The sequence below is a fragment of the Castor canadensis genome, chromosome 10 (assembly GCF_047511655.1).
Source record: "Castor canadensis chromosome 10, mCasCan1.hap1v2, whole genome shotgun sequence".
Classification (NCBI taxonomy): domain Eukaryota; kingdom Metazoa; phylum Chordata; class Mammalia; order Rodentia; family Castoridae; genus Castor; species Castor canadensis.
Window position 1 is genome coordinate 122175758 of NC_133395.1, and position 23683 is coordinate 122199440.

At 44.8% G+C, this 23683-nt stretch overlaps 1 protein-coding gene across 6 annotated transcripts in view; it reads right to left on the reverse strand.

Annotated features, from left to right (window-relative positions):
• Positions 1 to 23683, reverse strand: part of Prickle2 (prickle planar cell polarity protein 2) — a 321900-nt gene that overhangs the window by 46561 nt on the left and 251656 nt on the right. For all 6 annotated transcript variants that reach the window (XM_074044137.1, XM_074044136.1, XM_074044138.1 and 3 more), the window contains 4 exons: positions 12158 to 12271; positions 9324 to 9461; positions 6941 to 7144; positions 3587 to 3773 (listed from right to left, as the gene is read on the reverse strand). In XM_074044137.1, coding sequence (XP_073900238.1) covers positions 3587 to 3773; positions 6941 to 7144; positions 9324 to 9461; positions 12158 to 12271 — 643 coding nt within the window. The remainder of the gene's footprint in view (positions 1 to 3586; positions 3774 to 6940; positions 7145 to 9323; positions 9462 to 12157; positions 12272 to 23683) is intronic.

A 23683-nucleotide genomic window follows, 5' to 3' on the forward strand; every position in this document is an offset into this window, starting at 1 on the left:
GTATCTCCCAGTCCCAGAGATAGTCTAGGGGCAACAGTGACCCACACTAAGCCAATGAGAGGGCCACCTGGGGCTTTTGCTAAGACAGGGACACAGGAGGCCCTCTTTTTGTAGCAGGCAATAAAATGGAAGAATGGAGGCTGAGCTGTTGTAATCCCTGCCTGGGACAGCCTGGGAGAATGCAGTCCCATCTGAATTTCTGCAGGTGGAATGAGACCTCTGGGACACTTCTAATACATAACTGTATAATGTCCCCTCAGGAAGGCATCAGTGATGTGAGCATGGTGGCGTAGAGTCCCAGGGCTTTCAAGGGATGTCTTCTAGAGACTGTGTAGGGAGGTGGTAAATAAGAAACTGAGGGGAGAAACCACAACAACAAAAAAGAATGAAAGATTAAAAAAAAAAAAAGAGGAAAGCAGCCTCCTCCCCTCCCCCAACCTTTCCTCTGCTGACTTTTGTGACACTGGAGCCAAAAGACGGAGAGTCAGGAGGCAAATTCTTATTAGCTCTTTCCCTAAACTGAGGGGGTCTCTTCATCTTGGAGTGTGGCCCTAGAGACCAAGAGAGAATTTTGTAGGATGGGAGCAGTCACAGGGCCATCCCACGTGAGGGGCCACTACGTGAATCAATCCCAATGACTGCTGGAGTTCCCAGGTGCAGTGAGGAGGAGCAGGTGGCAGTGAGAACCAGACAACCCACAGCTGGGGCTCCATGGATTCCTCTTCCTGAGGTCCCTGGGAGGAAGTGGCAGGTGGCACAGGGATGCTCAATTCTGCACTAGTGAAGAGGGAACTAATCCCACTTCCCTCCCCTTCCAGTGGGCTGTGAAGATGCTTCAGGTCTTAGCTTTGCCACTTTCTTGCTGTGTGACCCAAGGGAAGTGGCTTCATCTCTCTGTGCCTTGTTCTCCTCCACAGTGCAGCGCAATGCAGAAGACAACAGTCCTTGTGTCATAGGGTTGTGAGAATTAACTGAGTGAGTATTCAGAGTGCTCTGCCTTGGGCCTGCAGGCTGTCCAGAAAAGCTGTTCTTTAGTTTTTATTAGGGGGAAATCTCCTTCTTTGTGGAGGGTCACAGCCTAGATGCTGCCTGAGGGTGAACTCTGAGGCTGCACAGCCTTCTCTCTCCTCTTTTTAGCCTTTCTGTCCCACGTGACAAGAGTCCTGAGAGCTCACACTGGGATCCCTGCTGTGCTGGCTCCCTGACTGGGGGGTAGCTACTCAGGGCATTATCCAGGTAACCTCAGCCTCGCCCACTCCCTGCTAGAGGCAGAGTCCTCAGCAGCTGGTCTGCAAAGAAGCATGCTCAGAGGCACGGAAGGGCCTGGCTCCTGGGACAGGGCCTCACAGAAGGAAGGCTTGGGCGGGGGGAGTGGGGGGAGACATGTTATAAAGTGGCCCAGCAGGCAATGGAACGTGGTCCCTGATAAACATCAACGATGTCAGATGGTCCTCTGAACTGCTCCTGAACTCGAAACATCTGGAAAAGGGCTCTGCATTCAACATCTGAGTGTTCCTTTTTCCTTTCCCCTTTAAGCATTTCTCTGAGGGTGCCTGTGTCTACTGCTGCCACAGTCTTGCTCTGTTTATAGGACTGTTTACTCTGCTGCACACAGGCAAGAGTCCTGTTGCCCTAGCAACGACTGCCTGATGTAGGGTCTGCTCTGAGCGGCTGGGTAAACACAGAATATTTGTACAGTATGGACAGAGGTACAGCACCCAGAGACTGAGGTATGCCTGATACACACGGCAGACTCTCGCTGTGGCAGAAAAATTATGTTTTGCAGAAAAGCGTGCTTAAAAAGAAACATCAGAAACAGTAATTTAACTCTGGCAGCATGCATACTGCAGGCCACAGTGGTCCCTTTACTGGTAAAACATGGGTGCCTTTTATGTCTTTAAGAGGAAGGGAAAGGAGAATGTCAATAAAAGTCCTGGATAGCTGGAAGAAGAAAGAAAACAGAGGGAGCATCAGAGGGGTACATGATCCAGTGGCAACCAGATTTTTCTCTCTCCCAAGTCTGTTGGGAGAAAATTCTAAATGGCATCTTCTGGAGAGGATTTTTGTCTCCATGACAAGGGAGGGGAGACAGAAATGCTAACAGAAGCGGGCATCTCCTCTGTGGGTTAGGTTTCTAACACTCAGTTCCTCTCATCCAGGCAAATGCTGACCTGTGCACTTGAACCCACATGTGAACACCCTGGAGTCAATATAGCAAGCTATTGTCCCTGATACAGTGATTCACATGGCCAGCCACCTGTTACACACAGTACATGTCTGATTGTTTTGATCTGGTGAGAAAGCAAGGTTCCTGGGCATGGGGACAGAGGTATTGGGCTGTGAGGGAAGGGAGACTTGCTATCGCCCAAGACCAGAAGGAAAAGCAGCTGTACAAGGGTCTTCACAGCAGTGCTGAAGTCTGGGCTGACAAACTCACTGCAGATAGCTCTCCGGGAAGCAGGCTATGTCTGCAGTAGTACAAGACCACCAATGAGGGGTCACCACTGAGCACACAGGTGCCCTGTCCACACAGTTGAGACTTTTATCAGTACACAAAACTCTTGAAATATGAGCCAAGTTTTCATTTGAATCTATCACTTCTGATGAGCCAGGGAGATAAAGCCATTTCCTTTTGGGGCTGATAAAATCTTTTAAGTGGGACAAAACGGGCTCCCAACTGGGTATCTCCACACCCCCTCACTACAGGTGACAGTTTAGGCTCTGGTCTCACATTTGTCCATGCCAGCTTTTTTTTTAAAGGGTGGCTCATTCCTAATGTGCCAAAAAAAGACAGATGAGAAAAGCAGTCACAGTGCAGCCTGTCCTGAAGCATTGAAGCGTTGAACAAATTGGTTAGTTGCAAAGGGAAAATGATTTTTGCCATCTCAGCTCCACTACTTATTTGGGGAGCTCACAGTTTATGAGCTATGTCTCTTGTTCTGGCTTTTGCTGATGTTTTAAAATCTCACTTGCCAGAAGCTGCTGGGTTTCCTTGACTATCCCACTCTACCAAGAGCTTCACCTGGCTCCTCCTTCTCTGATCTCTGATTTCTTTTCTTCCAATGAGGATGTGGAAGGCATCTGTTTAGCTTTGCCCTCATAATTCTTTCTGAGACCACACCCTGTCCCATGGAAATGGGAATGTGTAACACATAGTCCCATCTTAGAGGTGGGCCCATGACTAACTCAGGACTTATAAGCTTTGTATCTGGAGGGATTGTCTTGGAAATTGGAGGAGAGATGGTCCTTGTCCTTGTGACATTGCAAGTATCAAGACTATGGATAACTAAGGGTCCTCTTGACCACCATGTAAAGATACCTTACTTGCAAATGATGCCAACAGAAGGGCAAGCAGAGCTAAGACACAGAGACAACAGTAGAGTTTGCTGAAACTCTTGATGCATCCTTACCTGAAGCTAACATACTCCTTGACCCTTCTAGTAACAGGAGCTGAGAAATTCCCTTTTTCATTTAAGCTAGTATGAGTTGGGTTTCTATTACTTGCAACCAAAGGTATTTTAACTTCACCAGATACAAAGAAGATCCAGTCAGAGAAAATCAAGCTGAGTGCCAAGCACTGCCTCACCTATGTGTTGGGCACAGGTGTCACAATATTCCGCATACAAGGACTCAAAGCAATGGCAACAGTAGGGCCTTCCCTCCTTCATGATGTAGCGTTGGCCACCAAGCACTGTCTCACACTCAAAGCAACAGAAGTGTTTCATGTGCCAGTGCCGTCCCTCAGCTTCTGTGCATTCATCAGCGAAGATGATCTGGAGATGGGGAAACCAAATGGTCAGTGTCTGACACCCAGTCAGTCATAAGAACATACTTCATAGGGGGTTCCAAACTAGAGGGGTAAGAAAGCAGGTCTTGCCCATGAATATTAAACAAAAACCTATATTGTATGTTCATCCTACAGCTACATCGCTCCCACATTTGCTTGAAGCACAATTAAATGTGGTACCTGCCTGGCCAGTGATTCACTTGGCCACATTTAAATAAGAGAAAGAATGTTCTCCCCTGAAGAATATAAAGTAAGGTGAAAAACAGACAGCTCATGTGCACACTGAACATACAGATATGTTTCCTTTAGCCTGCACACAGAATTTTCTAAGATGGCAAATGTCATGTTAACATCTTGGAATTCTAGTTTCTCTTTTTGAAGAAAAATATTGGGTAATGCTCAGTACCCAATATGTGAACTGCTGCTTTCACATAAGTGGTCAGTTGTCCAGCTGGTCATATTCTTTAACATTCCCTGGTGTCACCTTCACTTATAAGACATGGCCCTCAGAAGCATTCATGTTTTGACTCCCAATAGGGAGTTGTTTTAAATCTCAATGAACAGATTTCCAAACTTACTACCAAGCTTTAATAATCAGTACAGCATGGTACTGGCAAAGGATTGACATATAGATGAACAGAACAGAATTGAGAGTCCAGGAATAAACCCATACATAATGGGCAATTAATTATCAAAAAAGGGTGCCAAGACCATTCTATGGGGACGGAGTAGTCTTTAGCAAATGGGGCTGGGACAACTGGAAGACTCATGTAAAAGAATCAATTTGAATCCTACCTCACATCATATATGTATATATATATATATATAAATTAACTGAAAAGGGATCAAAGGCCTAACAGAATAAAAAAAAAACAGATAAAACTCTTAGAATATAGGTGTAAATCCACTAGGCAATGGTTTTTTTAGATATGACAATAAAAATACAAGTAACAAAAGGAAAAATAGACCAAGCAAACTCTATCTAAGTTAAAAACTTTTATGCTTTAAAGGACAGCAAAAAGAAAGTGAAAATAAAACCATAGAATGGGAGAACATATTTGCAGATCATGTATCTGATAAGGGACGAATAGCCAGACTATATAAGCAATTTTTATATGTCAGGAATAAAATAATCTAATTGAGCAAGGGACTTCAACAGATATTTCTCCAAAAAAAGGACAATAAGTAAATAGACAATAAACACATAAAAAGATGCTCAAGCAGGGCATGGTGGTGCATGTCTATAATCCCATCACTTGGGAAGCTGAGGCAGGAAGACTGCAAGGAGGCCAGCCTGAGCTACATAGTGAGACCCTGTCTCAAAACAACAACAAAAAAGATGCTCAGCATTACTAGTGGTTAGGAAAATGTGAAGAAAAGTCTCAGTGTCTATTATTTTATACTCACTGGGATGGCAATAATAAAAAACAAAGATAATTACAAGTATTAATGTGAATGTGAAGAGATTTAGAATCTTCATTTACTGACAGTAGGAATGCAAAATGAGAGAACTGTTTTAGAAAATAGTTTGGCTTTCTCTCAAATGTAAAACTCAGAATTCTACTCTTATAGATACACTCAAGAGCATTAAAAATATAAGTGTACACAAAAACTTGTACATGAGTGCATTGTTCCTAAGAGCTAAAAAGTAGAAACAACTTAAATGTCCATCAATTGCTAACTGGTCAAACAAAATGTGACATATGTATATAGACAGATAGACAGAGAGATGACAGCCAGCCAGCCATGAAAAGGAATGAAGTATTTATACATATTAAAATATGGATTACCTTTTAAAACATCATGCTAAGTGAAAGAAGTCAGAAGAAAAAAAGTCACATATTTTATGAGTTCATTAATATGAAATATTAGAACACTTATGTCCACACAGCAGGGGTCATCAGGGGCTGAGAGAAGGAGGAGAAGAATGACTACTGGACATAGATTTTCTTTTTGCTTGAGGAAAATGGTCTGGAATCAGACAGCAGTGGTGGTCTTGAAACTTTGAGAATATAATAAAAACCACTGAATCATATACCTGAAAAGGATAAGCCTTACTGCTGTACACATTCTATCTCAATAAATAAAAATGTCAAAGTGTTCATTTCAGGCATCATATTCTATTTGACATTGGAGGACACAAAGTTGTGCTATGTATGACATTGACGTCCAGATGTGGAAGTCGAGGCATGAAGGCAAGGTGGCTGCCTGGAGTCGTGGAGCTGGACATGAATCTGGTTTTGCAGCTATCTGGCTAGAGAGTCTCTCTAGCAATCTGACTTAGTGAAGTCTGATCAACTTCCTCCTAGAGGAGTGAATCTCTCATGTGTGGTCTGTGAGAGAGAAATGCCGAGTGGACTCTGATGGACTCAAAAAACTCCTCAATGTAGGAGGAAACCTATGTCTAAGACCTTTCCCAAAATGAGCTCCCTACAAGTGGTCAAGTTTAGAACACTCTTCTTTCTGTTCCCAACTTTTAAAGCTAAACCAGGTTTTCTATTCTGTAGCTTATAGGTCTTTCTTGGATTTGCTTCTGGTGGGGGGAGAATGCCAGACAGGGGCTTTGTGTTCTAATCTGCTCTCTTTCCTGGCACAATATATTCAAATACATCCTAGAGCAAGGGGAGAGATACCTGATTAGAGTATTCACCAGTGTCCCGAACTTTCGTAAACAACGCGGAAACAGGATAATGTCACCCACTTTTTTCTCTTTTCTCACCAACCTGTCCCATCAAACCTTGTACAAGTGGCACTGGATACCTGATGACTACTCCCAAGGAACTGGGCAGCAATCTACAGCTGCACAATGCCTTTTTATGTTACTTTATTTTGTTTCACTTCATTTTTAAGAGTTCTGAAGTGACACTGTGACAGCTGTCTGCCATTTGGGAATCTCTGCGGCTGTAGTGGCTGCCTTCCTCCCAGGATCGAATGAACCTGCTGAGTTCAGTAAACTGAGCCACACTCTCAGATGTTCTAGCCACCTGGATTAGGGACAAGGGTGAGGCCTCTCCCTGGAAGGGGTTAACTTAAGAGGGTGGAGCCGCCATGGCTGCATTCTGTGGGAAACCACAGAACAAAGTGCATGAGTAAGGCGATGGTGCAACTGAGGGGTGACAGGCAGGGTTGTGGGCTCAGGAAGGGGACTCTGACCTCATCACAGGCTGCACAGCGTGGCTTCAGGCACTCGGCATGGTGCCTGCCGCAGTAGATCTTGCCGTCTTGGTAAAAGTAGATCAAATCCACCAGCAGCTCATTGCAGACAGTGCATATGAAGCAGGGTGGGTGCCAGCAAACGCCATGGCCAGCCCGAGATGCAAACACGGCGATATCCCCACCGTTAATCTGGCCTCCACACTGTGAGGAAAACAGACTTTAGTACCAACACCAGCCCTGTTCCCTCAGTATTATGCATAAATGACAAACAACCAGGGCCAACAGCTGGTCACCGAGCACTTATTTTCACACTAGTCACTGTGCTATCTGCTTTACATACCTGGCAGGGCAGGTTTTCCTTGCCCCCCCCACCCCATTTCTTATGGCCTACATAAGATGAAGATAAAGTAACTGAGACATTGGGACTCACAAAGGTGGTAGAGAAAGAACTCCAATGGAAGTGCATAGAAGAGACCGAGAGGGAAGAGCTCATGGTGGCCCGTGATAACATGGCAGGGCTGCACTACTGGTGGAAGGGTGGGGGGTGTGGGCACATAAAACCTGCCTGTCCTGAATTACCTTCTTTCTTCTCTGTGTGCCTTCAGGCACGCTTTTAACTTCTTCTAAGGTTTCTGAGTGTTCCTTCCCTACTGTCTCTTTTTGCTTTTCCAAAGTTCCTTCCCAAAAGGGGATAAGGAAGAATTTCAATGCCCCATGCTCACAGCTGGGGTTGGGATACACTATGTCTTGGAGGGAGGAGAAAAGTATGAAGCAGTGGGTCCAGGGAGATGCTCTCTGTTCACCTTGGCATCAACAATGACGTTCACAGCCTGAGTTGGGTACTATGACCCACACAGGTGGTTGAGCTCCAAGGACAATATCTAAAGAGCAAAGAAGCTATCTTCCAAACCCTTCTCATGCTTTGGACATGGTAGGAACTGAAATGAATCACACAGTGAGGTAAAGGCCTTGTGGAAGAGTCTCTGGGCACCCATCCGTGTAAAGACATCATGTTACAGAAGGTGCCACCCCTCTCTTCCATGATTACATTAGTAGAGCCAAAGTGTGCACACACGTGATGTTATCCAATTCTCACCAAGATTCTATAAGGTTTGTTAACCCCACTGGACAGATGACAAAGCCAAAGAAAAATATCATGGTCAAGGCCATTTGGCAGAAACACAAATCAAATTACGAAAGGTCTCTCTGCCTCCACTCATTATTGTATACGACTTTCAGCATCTTCCCATGAAATGTGCAATCTTCCTTCCCCCTTAGGTGAGCAATGTTCCCTAGGAGCCGGATCTGAGAGTGGTGGAGGCCCTGAATTAACCAAAATAAGTCTCATATCATGAGCACTGACCCCTTGTATCTTAAGTATGTAGCTCAAGGACATTTTTCAAGGATGATGACCCCACTGCTACCTCTCTGGCCAAGTAGCTTCTCCATCCCATCTATCTAAACATTGTGGTTCTAGCCCTCTCAAATTTCAAAGACGGTCTCCCAAAGGCACCTGCTCCTCTTAGTCAGTCTTTGGCCTTCTCTTTGCTGATCTTGGCACCTACATTAGTCCACTTAGAACTTAAGGGGTTACGTGGAGTTGTACAAAAAGCAGCAGGACCTAGGGGCCTAAAAGGCTGATGTGCACCAGAAAGTATTTGGCAGTAAGATGGGGGGCAGGGTGACCCTATGCAGGTTGGATTGCAACGCTGCTTCTTTGGGACACATGCCCTGACCACTGTGCAGGAGAGTAGGAGAAAAATCAAATCAAGACCAAATGCAGGGGGCATTAAAGAACTCCCAAACTTAGGAGAAGACCACCTGGTGCCACTTTAAGGGGCAATGGCCTTGGAATGACCTTGGATGAGAGGCTGTCCCATGGCCAAGGCAAAGTCTCTAATCAAAGGATTCATTGCAAAATATGAATGCATCATGTCAATTCCTCTGCTCAGTCCTAGTGGCTTGCGTGGCTCTCCAAGAACTCTGACTTTATCTGCCCATCCTTGTCCTTCACAACCTCTGCCCAGCCATGCTGGCCAATTCATTGTCCCTTGGCCACAAGAATCACCCTCCTTCCCCTGGGGCCTCTAAGCTGGCTGTTCCTGCTGCTGCAATACCTGGATGACCAAGTCCCTCTTGTACGTCTTTGCTCCCAATGCCGTACCCTCCCAGCCTTTGCCAGTCCCCTTCCCAGTGTTTCTTTCTATTTTATTGATTAAATTTATTGGCTGATTTCTTCCTGTAGAGGGAAAGACTAAGCATTCATGTCCTGCATTCCCTGTTGTATCTTCAGGGACTAGGAAGGTGCTGGGTGCACAGCAAGTACTTAATAAAATAAATGTCAAGTGAATGAATGAGTGGACAATGAATCCAAACTCACCTGTTCGCAAATCGCTCCCGTCATGGTGACAGGGAAGGGCCTGACGTTCCCACGGCCCAAGTTCTCTCGTTTCCTCTGGTTGCTGAACAGCTTCAGCTCCCTCTTCTCTTCCTCGTCCAGGGAATTGCAGTAGCGCACCTGAACACACACACAGGATGGCTGGGAGGAGATCACCGTCACTCTAGGACAGTTAAAGTCCATGCCTGCGTTTTCTCATTGAACACACTGCCACTTGGTTTTACAGTCCTTGCTGAAATTTACCAAGCCCAGGCTCGGAGCTAGTGAAGGTGAGACTCACCTGAGAATGGTGACAACCAGCAGAGCTCACTGAAGGCAGGCTAACTGCTCTGGAACTGTACTGCACCCTCATCTGCATGTGCTCATGTACCTGAGTTTTGACACCAATGGTTCCAGGCCAGTGAGCCAGGACACTTGTCAACATGCTCATGACTTCTGTCCTCCTCCTTACTTTGGGGAAGTGGGAACCAGGAGGCTTGAGCCCATGGAGCTGGCCCATAGGCATCTGTGATGCTGCAGGGAGGCCCTGTGGGTTCATGTGGGTGCAAGAGGGAAAGGACAGGCTGCTGGGATTTGTTAAACAGAGAATGTCACAGAATTGAGGGAGAGACACTAAAGGCATTCAATCCCAGTCTTTGCCATTTTTCCCTCTTATTTCTCTACACCTTGGCAACTGTGTCATAGTTCTGCACTACTGTTTATTAATGCTGGTTTAGAAGAGAATGCATTTATTAAGAAAATATTATGACTATAAAAAGAAAAATCAATCACCTGCAAAACCCAGAAGGTGACCCTGAAACTAGAGATCAGAGCTACATCAGTAGAGTCCAGGTGGCCTTTTTGTCTACAGGAGATCCTAAACCTGAGGTCCCTGATTCTCCTTAAGTTGGAGACTAGAATGAGTTAGAGAGGTGTAAAACACCAGCTAGGACCAGACGGAAATCTCCATATTATTCAACCTCTTCATCACAAGAATGAAATGTAATCTTAAAGTAGCTCTCATTACAGGTTCAATTTTATTTACTGCTATGATCACATCCTTCTCCAAGCCATATTTATAACTCCCCCTGGAGAACAGTCTTGAAGCCACCTCTTCTTGCTCAGGACTAACCCGAAAAGTTAACTGTACAGCTCAGAGGCTCTGTCACAAAGATGATTATAGGAAAACCTAGTATTCTAATTTGGAAACCAGGGCAACTGTGTTTTTATCTTATCTGAATGAAAAGAGAACGATCCAATATACCCTAAACATCACCTTTTGTCTTCAAAAGGAGCCATGTCAAATGGGCTAATTCAGCCCACTGGGTCCACATACCGCATTCCTACTAACAGGAAGTAGTAATCTGAATGCTGTCTCTTTTCATGAAAGCTCGCTTATCTATAGACAGAATAAACTGCTAATAACATAGAGGAGTAAATCACACTTCTCTCCCTCAAGTAAATGGAGTTAAAAAAAAAAAGTCTCCCCGGGAATGTCCCAGAAAGAAAAGTGCAGTGACCCAAACAGCCCAGAACACAAGCTTGCACCACTGACATTTTATGGGCCTGCTTTTGAAGAAAGACACACCCCTCCTGCTTGTAAAAACCCGCATGCACTTTCACTTTCATGTTAGTTAACTGGGCATCAGGTTACAATGCTTGCTCGGTCAGCTTTAAAGGAGAAAGCATTATTTATATTTGTTTTATGAAGTCTGAAATAAACAGCAAGAAGGAGAATCATAGCTGGCTTTCTAGGGAGTTGATTCAGTTTTTTAGGGTATGGCCCTACTTACTTAAATTCATTTATTTGTATTTTTGCAGTGCTGGGATGGCACTCAGGGCCTTATGCAGGTAGACAGTGATCTACCACTGAGCTGTACTCCCTATCTCTCAGATTTATTTTTGAGGCTCCACTTTTATTAGAAAGTTGGAAGACAGAACTTAAAAGCATTCACTCAGGCTGGCAGAGTGGCTCAAGTGGTAGAGCACATGCCTGGCAAGCATGAAGCCCTGAGTTCAAACCTCAGTTCCACAAAAAATAAATATAAATTACAGTTTTGCTTTAAATGCAGTCAGAATTAAATAGTTCAATTTCATAGGATTCTTATACCTGAAAATTGATTTCCAGCTTAAAAACCTAATCCCTTCTGGCACAATTTTTTAAAAGCAGGTTTATAAATTCCTTTTTCTGATCAATGTGATCTCCAGGATAAGAAATGCCTGCCTTCAGGGCTGTGTTTCTGGGTTCAGAAAAAAGAACAGTCCATAAGCCATACTTTCAAAAGTATAGATGATGACCCTAAACAAACCAAACTTCACCGTGACAAAAATCACAGATGTGGAGATCTGCAAATCTGGGCACATAACTTCTCCTAAGGCCTAACGTGGAAACCTTGCACAGTCATTTAATATTAAATGATGCTGACAATTCAACAGACTCACAACATTTTTGCACAGCTTGAAATGGTCCTGGAACCCCAATCCTCCAGCATATGTAGGCAAGCAGCAGAACACATTCCTCTTCAAGTCAGAAGATGGGGACCTGAGCTTTCAACTTTTAGTGTTCCCTGGTTACCACAAATAGCTAGTCATGCCAGGTTCACAGGCTAATCCAGTTCAGAATGAGACACTAACTTTTTGGCAACACACTCCACTGTGTACTGGTCAGTCTTTTTTGGCTCTAATTAGGAAAGCTAAAATCTAAAATAAATCACCAGAGGTTTTCTTCAGCAATCTTGCTGGTCATGATAAGAAGGGAGCCATCTGAATATGGAAAATGGGAGCAATTCATAGACGGTTCTGAGAATAGTTTCCAGAAGCCCCCTCCAGTCCCTTACCTCATTGTCATGTGGTGGCAGCTGGTGTAGGAGTTGCTTGATTCGCAGTTTTTCTCCAGGACTGTTGACATAGGGGACTTTCTCTTCTGGGAGGCAGCTGTAGTACTGGTGCACCTGGGGGACAGAGCACACAGAACACTTGCCCATTACACACAGCGTGTGCCCATCTCCCCTCCCTGGGAAGAAGACTCTCCAGCAGGAAGTCACACGCTTCTGCTGCTCTGTCACCCTCCGTGAGACTCCCTCCACAGTCTGTCTTTCCTACTGCACACAGAGCAGCTCAGCCCCAGACAGAGCTAAGTGAATCGCCCCCAACTTGGGGCTTTCCCTCCCCGGAAGGGCAAAATAAAAAGCAGCCAGTGAACTTTCCAAGCAAAGGAGAATCCAACAGATAGGCTAGAGAAGCCGGAGGGGAAGGCTTTCTCGGCAGCCTCCTGAGTGTCGCTTTACCATTTTCTGTGCGTCTCCAGCATGCAAGACGCCTCCCTAGCCAAGGGATATGTCAGTGCCTGCCTGGGCACTGCAGTCAAAGCTGTCTCTGGCACTTGCCAGTTCCTGGGTACCTCAGCCTCCACCTACATTCAAAGCCCTCCTGGTTTTGAGCCACTGGTGAGGGAGGTAGCAGCTGACATCTATTCAAAAGAGACTCATTCTGGGGTCCAGGGTGTGTAATTCGACATTGTCATTAATGTGAGGATTTTTGCACATCCTATAATGTTCCTGTTTATGACTGTTAGGATGTATTCCTGCTAGAGATTCATTTTCTAACAATCTCTAACAACTGTGCAAAGTACCAAGCATCTAATTTTGCCTGAGAAAAGAACACAGATATTGAACCATCCAACTACATTCAAAACTAGGGGAGGAAAAAAAAAAAACCTAGAGGAGAAACAAAACAAAACAAAAAACCTGGCCAAAAGCGAAGGTATACATTCACATAGAAGAGTCAAAAAGAAAAAAAAAACATCCCATGAACTCAGATAACATCATGGAAAATGTAAATGCTTTAAATCTCTCTCACTGGGTCTGATGGCAGATCTCTAGAAACAAGACCAGAGAAGACGGATATGGGGGCTCCACCTCCACTGAGTTTCCTTACTCTCCTCACACTTGGTCCAATTCCTCTGTGTTTAGGGAACCTTGGCTATGACACGTGCTCTGAGTGCTGGGGTGAAGAACTACAAAAGCTCCGTCTACTTTGATCCCCAGACACTAAGTCATGAGTGTGAGAAGTAGAAGTGAGTGCAGGAGGTTTGCAATGACAGGACCTTAAAAAATGTGAAACTCATCTTTATTTGCATATCCAAATGATCGGAACCATCCACCATCCACCGTCATGTGCCTATCATCCTCCAACCTGAATCCCAAATGCACTTCAGAGTTCTTCTCATAAACTAAGCTGGCTTTCAGAAGGAAGGCTGGGCCCCTCCTTAGAGGCACCTGGCAGGTAGTGACATCCTGGGACAGGAAGGAAAGGCTCTGGGTTTTGAAGGCTGACAGCATCTTGATAAGAAGCAAGAGCTACATCCTAAGTTAGCTGCAGGTTAGAGCCGGCTATTTGCCCATCAGACGGGCACATTACTCCAGCAGTATCTTCAGAATGTGCCATATACCTCACTGGACTCAGGCCAGGTATAAGGAAGCAGGCCTAGTCTTTGTGTCTTGAGGAATGGGCTTTGCCTTTCAAGTTGGCAGAACAGCCTTGGTCTAAGCTGGGCATGGTGGTACACACCTATAATTCCAGCATTCAAGAGGCTAAGATAGGAGGATCCCAAGTTCCAGGCCAGCCTAGTCGATGTAGTGAGCCACTGATTCAAAAAACCAAAGAAAAGAAAAATGCCATGTTCTGACATTGTCTTGTTATTCTCACAACTCTCCTCGTAATCATGGAGTACCAGAGCTAATTGCTAACATGAGATGAATCACTGTGAGACTTAATAACGCAGAGTCTGATTGGAGCTCACCTGACCCTCCTCTCAATGGCTGCTCACTCCCTCACAGCCCTCTCTTTGTTGCCCTGACAGGCATCTCTGATAGCTTTTATGAACCAGCACCTTGAACTATGCCTGCCACAGCAGGTATATTGCCCAAGACTGTCCAGGTTGGAATCCTTCTTTCACCTTTCACAGCACAGCAGGAAGGTGTGAAGGTCCAGTGGTGGCTCTGTCATTTCCCAACTTTGGTTCCCGAGCAAGTTAAACAATGGCTCAGAACAGTCAACACAAGGTCACAATGATTAAATGAGAGTGTAGACAAAGCACGGGCCCCTGAGGAAGTAAATAACATGAGTACCTAACAAGAATTCTATTACCCAGCTTGACCCAATCCAGATGGGATAATTCAGTTGCTTCCTAGCCTTTTCATCCATTTGAAGTTATGCAGCATGTAAACTCTGGGATCTACCTCTTCACCTACACAGGAAAAATAGGTTGCCAAGGATATAATAATATTAAAACTAATTTGACTTCTGAGGGAAAAAAATGTCAAATTATTATAATGGTATGGTGTTTTTTTCAAGAACCCCAGAAATAGCTGGGCACTGGTGGCTCACATCTATAATCCTAGTTACTCAGGAGGCAGAGATAAGGAGAATTGCCGTTCAAAGCCAGCCTGGGTAAATAGTTCTGGAGACCCAATCTCGAAAAATACCCAGCACAAAAAAGGGCTGGTGGAGTGGCTCAGGTGGTAGAGCACCTGCCTAACAAGTGTGAGACCCTGAGTTCAAACCCCAGTACTGCTTCAAAAAAAAAAAAAAAGAAAAGAAAAAGAAAGAACCCCAGTAGCATAGTAGGGTCTTGTGAGGAAATGGAAGCTGGCAGTGCAAGGTGATGGGGATGACTTTCTCATCATTCTTATCCCAGCATCCTCCTCCCCCTCTCTTTTCTCTGTAGATGTTCTCCTTGCCTTCTCAAAGCTGAAATCTTCAGCACTGTAGTCTACACTCTTCAGTTCAAGAGCCTATCCTTGACTCACTACCTTTTGTCAATTCTCAGTTCCCCAGAGCCTCAGTTATGCCATCTTGGGCTGGGTCCACATCCAGAGATGGGATTAAAGAAGTTTCACATGAGAAGGGAATCCTAACATGACATGATTGGGTGAAAGTGGAGCTGGCATGGATGGAGAACTCCGGATACATTTAGGAGTAAATACATGCATTGGTAATTGTTAGCACTCTGTAACTGCGACAAAATCAACAACTTAAGAAGAGGACAGATTTATCTTGGCTCATTGTTCCAGAGGTTTCAATCCAAGATTTCTTAGTCTTGTCATTTTGGGCTTGTGGTCAAGGTACAATGTCATGGCATGTAGTGAACAAAGATGCTGACATCAAGGAGGCCAGGAAGTAAAAGAGAAAGGAAGGAGATGCCAAGATCTCCATCAAGGGTCCACCTCCAGTGACCTTACCTTCTACCACTACCCACCTCCCCCTTAAGGGTTCCACCACCTAACAATTGTGTCACAGGTTGGTGACCAAGCCTTTAGCTCATGGCCTTTGGGGGATATTTCAGATCCAAATCATAACAGTATGCTGAGGTTCATTCTAAAAACTGAATTCTTGAGTCAACAGAGATAGTGACTATTACCTGGGAACACAGATCTCCCTTTCCTGAACTATCTGTGTCATGTTTTATAATTCGAGTCTACTGAAATTCATCTTTTTACCAGGATTCCAATAATTTCTCCAATATAAAATGTGCTAAAATATTTTCTCCCAAGGCAACTACTTGATAGATGACTCAACAACTTACTCAATTCATTGAGTTGCCTATTCTCAAAACCAATCAGCTCCTGTTTAATTAACAGCCTCCCAAGTCACCAGATGATGGTAGGTGATGTGGCTTATGCCATGAGTTAGACCTTCATGACTTCCAAAGATGACTTCAGAGCATGTTCAAGCCTTGGTCTCTCCTGTTGGCTTCAGTGTCTGGGTTGGGTGGGGATTCCAAAATGGAAGGGTGTGAGGGTGTCCAGTTCTCCTGAGTTCCCAGGCAGTGTGAGGCTAGACATAGGGAGGCTCTGTGTATTCTCTTCTGGGATCTTCCATCAGAAAACTACCATGGAGCCCCAAACACCAACTCAACAATAGTAGCAGGAAAATACTGACTATACTTTCAGGTACTACAAAAATTCAACTGGGCCCTACCTCTCTGCAAACCCTGCAGACCACTCATTTTAGCCCAAACATGGCTCAGTTGTTCATTTTTTGGAGTAAATATGCAAAGTCAATAGTTTTGTCAATGATTGTCTCAAAGCTACTGGCTGATAGGTTGACAGCTTTGTGTTCCCTGAACATATTTCTTCCAAAGCAGGTTAGGCAAATTTGCTAGCAGCCTTGTTCCACTTACACCATTCCCAGGTAAAGGTGTCTTGTGACTCTGCCCTGGTGAAATCATACGTGGTCCAATTCCCTGAACAAAAGCACTTGGAACACAATGAACTGGCTTAGGAACATGAAATAGCTGAAGGCCTTTATTTAAGGCGTTGCTCCCTAACACGGCAGCTGGCAGCAACCTCAGTCTGTTGTCAGACAGACCGAAAGAACTTTAGTCAGTGCACAAACACTCTGCAAAGCAAGGCCTCGCCCAGTTGGAGAGGCCGAGCTTGAAAGAAAGGACAGCACAGTTGACAGCATTTTTGCCTCGGTAGAGATGGGAGCCAGTGTCAACTCCCACCGAATTGCGTGTGGGAGCAACATGTGTTAATAAAAAAAAGTGTGTAAAGTATACTCTTTGCACTTTTAGTGAACAGTTCTCGTGCTTCGGCTTGCAATGGAATCCCCTGGAAGGCTTGTTAAAACACAGGTTTCTAATCTGTAGGCATGAAGCGGGGCCCTTGTGATTTGAATGGATAACCACTTCTTAGGTTTTGCTAGTGGTCCAGGGACCCCACTTTGACAACCATGGTGGGATTGCTATATTCTCCAAATAACCTGGGAACTTTAGAGGAAGGAAAGAACTTACTGGACTCCACCAAATTTTTTCAGAACTCTCTTCCCACACCTAGGAATTTGGAAGAGTCCATCAATTTGGCCTGAATGAGGAATTCATTCATTCAGCAAAGTGCTCACTCACATTTTGGATTTGTCTATCAAAAGCATCCTTATTGTCTTACAGCAGAACCCCACAAAAGCAGTCAGACCCCTCTTGGCTGATTCTCAGAATGAATTGCTCTTCATTGGTTACATGAAGAAAGGGCTCAGTGAACTCTATTTTACTGAGTGGCTCTTAGGCCTAAAGTGGTTTTATGTACAGAGTCTTATGCACCCTCTCCAGTACCAAAGAGGTAGGTATTTTATACTTATCAGATTGAATATCACATAGGTAAAAAGTAGAAAGCTGCCTTTGAACTTGGCTTCCTCGCCTTCTCCCTCTGCTCTTTGTGGATTCTTGGATTCATTAAGAAAAAGAGACTGTGGCAGATGGATGGAAAAAGAAAAAAAATCTTAGGTATAGTATATTCTCAATATATCTGTGTGGCTGTCCACAGAACTGAATGTGTTTTCCTTTGGTGTTTTAAATAACAGAACCAACATGTGGTTCCCCCAGTAAATCTAAAATGAACTGACAGTAAGTGAAAAATAATACAGTCTCTTCACAACACCATGACATGGTGACGGACAGGAGCAGTGGAAGAGATGGCTACCCACCCACTTCCATTTTGCTTTTCTTCCTCAACAAGGACACTACGGTTTTATTAGCATATCACTATGCCTAAGAACATTTCTGTGTCTCCCTAGCAGCAACACGTGGTAACGTGACTGTATCCTGGCCAACGACATGCGAGGATGTGACTTCTGGGAGAACTCTTTGCAAGGAGGCCAATCAGCTGGCAAAGGCCCTTTTTGCCAATTCCTCCTTCTGCCTGAAAGGTAAACAGAATGACTGAAACTCCAGCAGCCATCTTGTATCAGGAAGCATGAAATTCGTGGGCTGAGAATGGTAGGGCAGAAACTCAGGAGTCTAGGTTTTTAAAATTATACCATGGTAGTACCATACATACCCCGGCTTGCTTATCTATCTCCATTAAGGACATGAATGATGTTTTAAATGGTGCAGCAGCAGTCTTTACAGATTAGCATCATCGAAGGCCGTTAGTGAGCATCCTTGCCAGGTGCCCACTGGGTCTGAGAAGGAACCTGGAACCCTGCATTCTTAAACACCTCTCAACATGCCAGGAAAAATGCAGAAAAGACAAACTTGACCCCATAAAACAAAGGCAAAGACTCCTCAAGTGGGATCTTTGATGTGAGCCAGCACTTTTGGAAGGTTCCAGAAAAGTCCATCTTAACCCTGGGGACCGATCAGAAGATGGGCCTTTGTTTCATACTCTCCCTCACCTGCAGTTTGCAAAACATGGAACCTGGGCGAAGCAGCCTTGATTCCGGAAGGCATCATCTGCCATCCGCCAGAACATCTTGGAGGAGACAGGAAAGATGCTGCCTGAGTTCTTGGCACCCATGTGGTGGTTTTATGAAAAGTGCACCCAGATGGGGACCTGAAGGGCAATCAGGTAGTACTGCAGCTCTGAGCAAGTGAGGATGGGCTGTTTTGAGGGCCCATTTGCTCATTTGGCTCTTACTTGATGGAGTTTCATTAACTGAGCAAAATAGCAAAGAAGTCCTGTGAGGCGGAGACAAAGGCAAAATCTACCACCCTGACTCCTTCTCTTTTCTCCTGGAGACATACATTATAATTGGAGTTGGTTTACTCAGGAATAATACCCGATGCCTGAACAACGGCTCCCTCATGCTTAGGGTCCCAGGGGTTTGGGGTCAAAATCAGAAAGGAAAGCTCAGCTGGGTATTTTCAGAGATGAATCTTTCAGGTTCTTTGCTTTTGCCTGCACCTGTGTCTAATTCAACAGCAAATCTTGTCAAACACAGACTAGAAACGTAGCCGGAGTCTAGTCCTTTCTACCCCCACCCTACCAGACCAGCCACGTATGACCAAGTGCCCACCCAAACTCTTGCCACAGCTGCTCCTGGACTCCATGTTCACCCTTGTGCCTCTGTGGCTGAGTCTCTGTTCAGCACAAAAACAACCCTGTTTAAAGATAAACCAGGGTAGGTCACTGCTCTGCCAAGCCCTCCAGGATGTTCTCCTTCCCTCTCATTCAAAGTTAAGGTTCTTACTGTAGATTCTTTCCCCCGGCCGCCCTCAGTCCTCCCTGCATTCTTCTTGCTCAGGTCTTCTGCTCTTGATGGCCTTTTCGCTTTGTCTACCTCGGGGCCTTTGCATAAGCTGTTTCCTCTGCCTGGAATGTTCTTCCCCCAGATATCTCCATCTTCACTTCTTCTAGTTTTTGCTCTGTGGTCATCTTAGTAGAGGCCTTCCCTGGCTGTCCTAAATAAACCAGTACCCATATTCTCTAGCCCACTGCTTCTCAGCTGGGGCTGCCATGGTCCCCAAGGTATCTGACAATATCTGGACACTTTCGCTTATCACAACTGAGGGAGGGGGTTGGACTGGCTAGTGAGCAAAGGCCTGGATGCAGCTAAACATCCTACTACACAGAGGTTACCCCCACAGCAAAGATCACTCACAATCAAAATTTCCATACTAACAGAACCAGTAAACACTTAACCTGCTTTTTGTAAAGAGTTAAGCAGTTCATCCTCTTTCTTCCCTCTAGAATGGGAGCATCTGGGGCTTTGTTCACTGTACCCTCCCCTCTCTGCAAGACAGTCTGCCTCTAGTAAGTGCTCAGCAAATGTTTGTTGAATGACTGTATGTTGTGTTCCTGTCTGACTGTCAGACTTAACAAAGCATTTAGGCAGATATGTGTAGCAAGAGAAAACAAAGAGATTTCAGGAGGAACTGGAGTAAATCTCTGCAAGTTCCCCTCCCTTCCATCAGACATCAAAGCAGTTGTTTTCTTTCCAAAGATTATTGGTGGTGGTGGTGGTCGTGGGGGTTAAGTAGAAGAGTTGCCACATTAAGGATGGGTAACATAACTCCCAATGCACTGTTTCTTTAAGAGGAAGGCACAAAAGTATCTGTATGTGAAGCCAGAGACTTTCTTTCAAGTTAATGTTGCTGGAACAAATTAGGGAAAATAGTCACATTATGTCCTAAGCAGGTGCGAAAACTCAAAATCATGGGAGCTGTTCCGCTCCTCTGCCTGTTCGCTCTCTCACACTCCCCCTCTCTCCAGTCCTCTTCGTTTTCTTTTTGTATTTATAATATTAAACCTCAATGTTTAGTTAGAAAATAGTTTCCATCTAGTGTGGAGCATTATCTGGAAGTTATTTATTTTACCCTGTCTTAAAGAAAAGGCCACAGAAATAAAAGAATGGAGAGTCTAAATACTTTCTGGGGAAGCTATAATTACCAAAAGATTCCCTGCCCCACCTTCCCAAAACTCCCTCTGCCTCACGTCTGTCTACCTATTTGCATATACGCCTGCCTAAAAATTCCCCAACAGTGGCTTGATTTTTTTTGGCAACAGTTTCAGAATTGCCTTTGGACGAAATACACACCTACAGATGTAGACAAAGGCAGGATGGCAGCTTCCCACAGTGACTAAGGGTTCAGGCTTCAGAGTCCAGCTGTTTGGTTTGAACACAGGACCTAACACTTTTGTGCATAGCTGGCAGGTTACTTTATGTTTTGTACGGTCTACATGTCCATCTGTAAAATGAGGACAATCAAACTACCTGGAAGCAGTGCTCTGAGGCTTGAATGACATAAGGTAGGTAGCTGAGGGACAGCTCACAGGGAAGGCTCCACAGGAGGAGGCAGGTAGCAGCCCCATCACAGCTGTCTAGGTACGGGCAGAGCTGTGCCCTCCAATATTCACACATTGCAACCCTAACCTCATATGTGACTGCATTTGGAGATAGGGTCTTTAAGGAGGTAATTAGGGGTAAATGCAGTCACAAGAGGGGGCTATCCAATAGGACTAGAGTTCTGATAAGAACGGACTCCAGCAGAACACAGGCACTGAGAAAAGACACACAGCAAAAAAGGCAGCCATGTGCACTGCTGGAAACCAGGCTTCAGCAGACTCAACCCCGTCGGTACCTTGATCTTGAACTTCTGGCCTCCAGAAGGGTGAGAAAACCAACCTCTGTACTTTAGGTCACCCAGTGAGTGGGATTCTGTTATGGAAGCGGAGGAGACTACTAATGCCATATGCTCTGTGCGGAGGGAGGGGACATGCATGTGAATAAGAAATGACCCGGGTTAAAGGCGGAACCACTGAAAGTGCTTGACACAGTTGACAAATGATTACAACACAATGCTAAGATAATGCAATACCCAAAGAGGCAGACAAAAGCACTGCCAATGGCTCAAACCATGAGCCAGGTCTCCTTTGCAGCACTTGTCAGTGTCCTCGGGTATGTCACCCATGTGGCATCACTGGTAGGGGTTGAGGGTTGGGGGAGAGATGCATAGCAGCCCACTCTTCTATGTCTTCTACCACACAGAACAAACAAAACACCCCCACGGGCATAGAAGTAGTGAAATACGCCCATTTAATTAGGAAGGAATGAATTTTGAGTATTTATCACCTTTATTTTCAATATAACTTTTTGTGGTGGTACTAGGATTTGAACTCAGGGCCTGTGCTACATAGGCAAGCACTCTATCACATCAGCTATGCCTCTGGTCCTTTCTGCATTAGTTTTTTTTTTTTTTTTTTTGCGGTACTGGGGCCTGAACTCAGGTCCTCACACTTGCTAGGCAGTGAGTTCTACATTCTGCCACCTGAGCCACTATGCCAGCCCTGTTTTGTATTGGGTATTTTGAGATAGGGTCTCATGAGCTATTTGCCTGGGGCTGGCTTTGAACTGTGATCCTCCTGATCTCTGCCTCCAGAATAGCTGGGATTACAGGTGTGAGCTACCTACGTTCGGCTGCTTTAGTTATTTTTTGATAGGGTCTTGTGTTTTGCCTGGGCCCAGCCTTCAACCTCGATATTCTTATCTCTGCCTCCTGAATAGCTGGGATTACATGTTCTGCTTGTTTGTTGAGATGGGGTCTAGCTAACTTTTTTGCCCCAGATAAGCTCAAACTGAGCTCCTCCCTCCTCCCATCCAAGTAGCTGGGCTTACAGGCATATGCCACCATACATGACCCTTAATATAATTTATTCAACTATAAATTTACATGACTAAATTTTTATAATGGCTATATTTAACAAGAGACCTACAGAATTCCTGAAAATTGACCACTTGGCTCTTAAAGGTACCTTGTTGGTTCTACACTTCCCTGTCAGAAACTTTGATCATTTCTTTTGCAACTCTCTTTAAAGGAAAGAAAGAAAAAGAAAAGAACAGGGAACAAGCAATAAACAGGGATTAAACAGCTAAGGACACTTCAAAGGCTACACTGACAGCCAACCTGTCACCTAACTTTGTCTTCAGTGGTTCCAGCAAATTGTACCCTAAACCAAGTTCTCCTGTGCCACCTGACACCTTCAAGCTATGTGCAGCTCGTCAGTCTCCTGGTCTTTTTCATATTCTTTCCCTCCATCTCCTGGGAAGTTCCCTTTACCTGGCATTATGTAAAATTGAAGGATGGGATGCTTAAAAATATTTATGTACTAGCAGGTGTTTGTTTTCTGAGGTTAAGGGGGATGTGAGTTGAGCATACTGCAGCTCTCTACAAACAAGAAAAACAACATACACATGTCGAGCCTTAATGAAACGCTTCTTTTTTTTAAGGCTGCATATAATTGTCAAACTGTGTCCTAGGAGGTCAGTGGTTGTCACTGAAAAGAAAAACATTTCCAACCAGGTGCCAGTGGCTCCTGTCTATAATCCCAGCTACTCGGGAGGCTGGGATGAAGAGGATGGTGGTTCTAGGCCAGGCTGAGACTTCATCTTAATGGAAAAAAGCTATATGTGGTGGCACCTGTCATCGCAGTGATAGCAGAAAGTGTGAAGTAGGAGGATCACAGTCCAGGCCAACCTGGGCAAAAATCAAGACTCTCTGTCCAAAATAGCCAGAGCAAAAAGGGATGGCGGTGTGGCTCAAGTGGTAGAGCGCCTGTCTAGTAAGTATGAAGCCCTGAGTTCAAACCCCAGTGCCACCAAAAACAATCTCTACTTTTGGGGTAGCTACTCAGGAATAATCTAAATTAATCTTTATGTAGAGTGTAGGAGAAGGAACTTGCATTTGATGTTTAATGTTTGAGGCCTGATTATGACAAGTGCCAAGTCTACAACTTCAGGGTAAGTTATTTGACTTCTCTGGGGTTCACTGCCCTCTGAGAGTATCATTAAGTGAATTCATTTCACAGTCATTGTGAGGATTGAAGGTTTTGATAGAATGAAAATACACGTGAACTAGACGACCCAACTGTCAAATCAGTTATGACTATTATTGAAAACAGCAACTCTGGAAAGCAGCATTGCCTTGGGCTGCTGGTGGTAGCGATCTGAGCATCCCGTGGTCTAAGCTGGTTTGGTGTTTTGTAAAAGCTATCAAGCATCTAGGCGCTTCTTATCTTTTCTGAACTCACCATGCTAAGGTATCTATTCTCAAAACTGCAAAATGGCTGCTGAGTCCCAGGCATCAT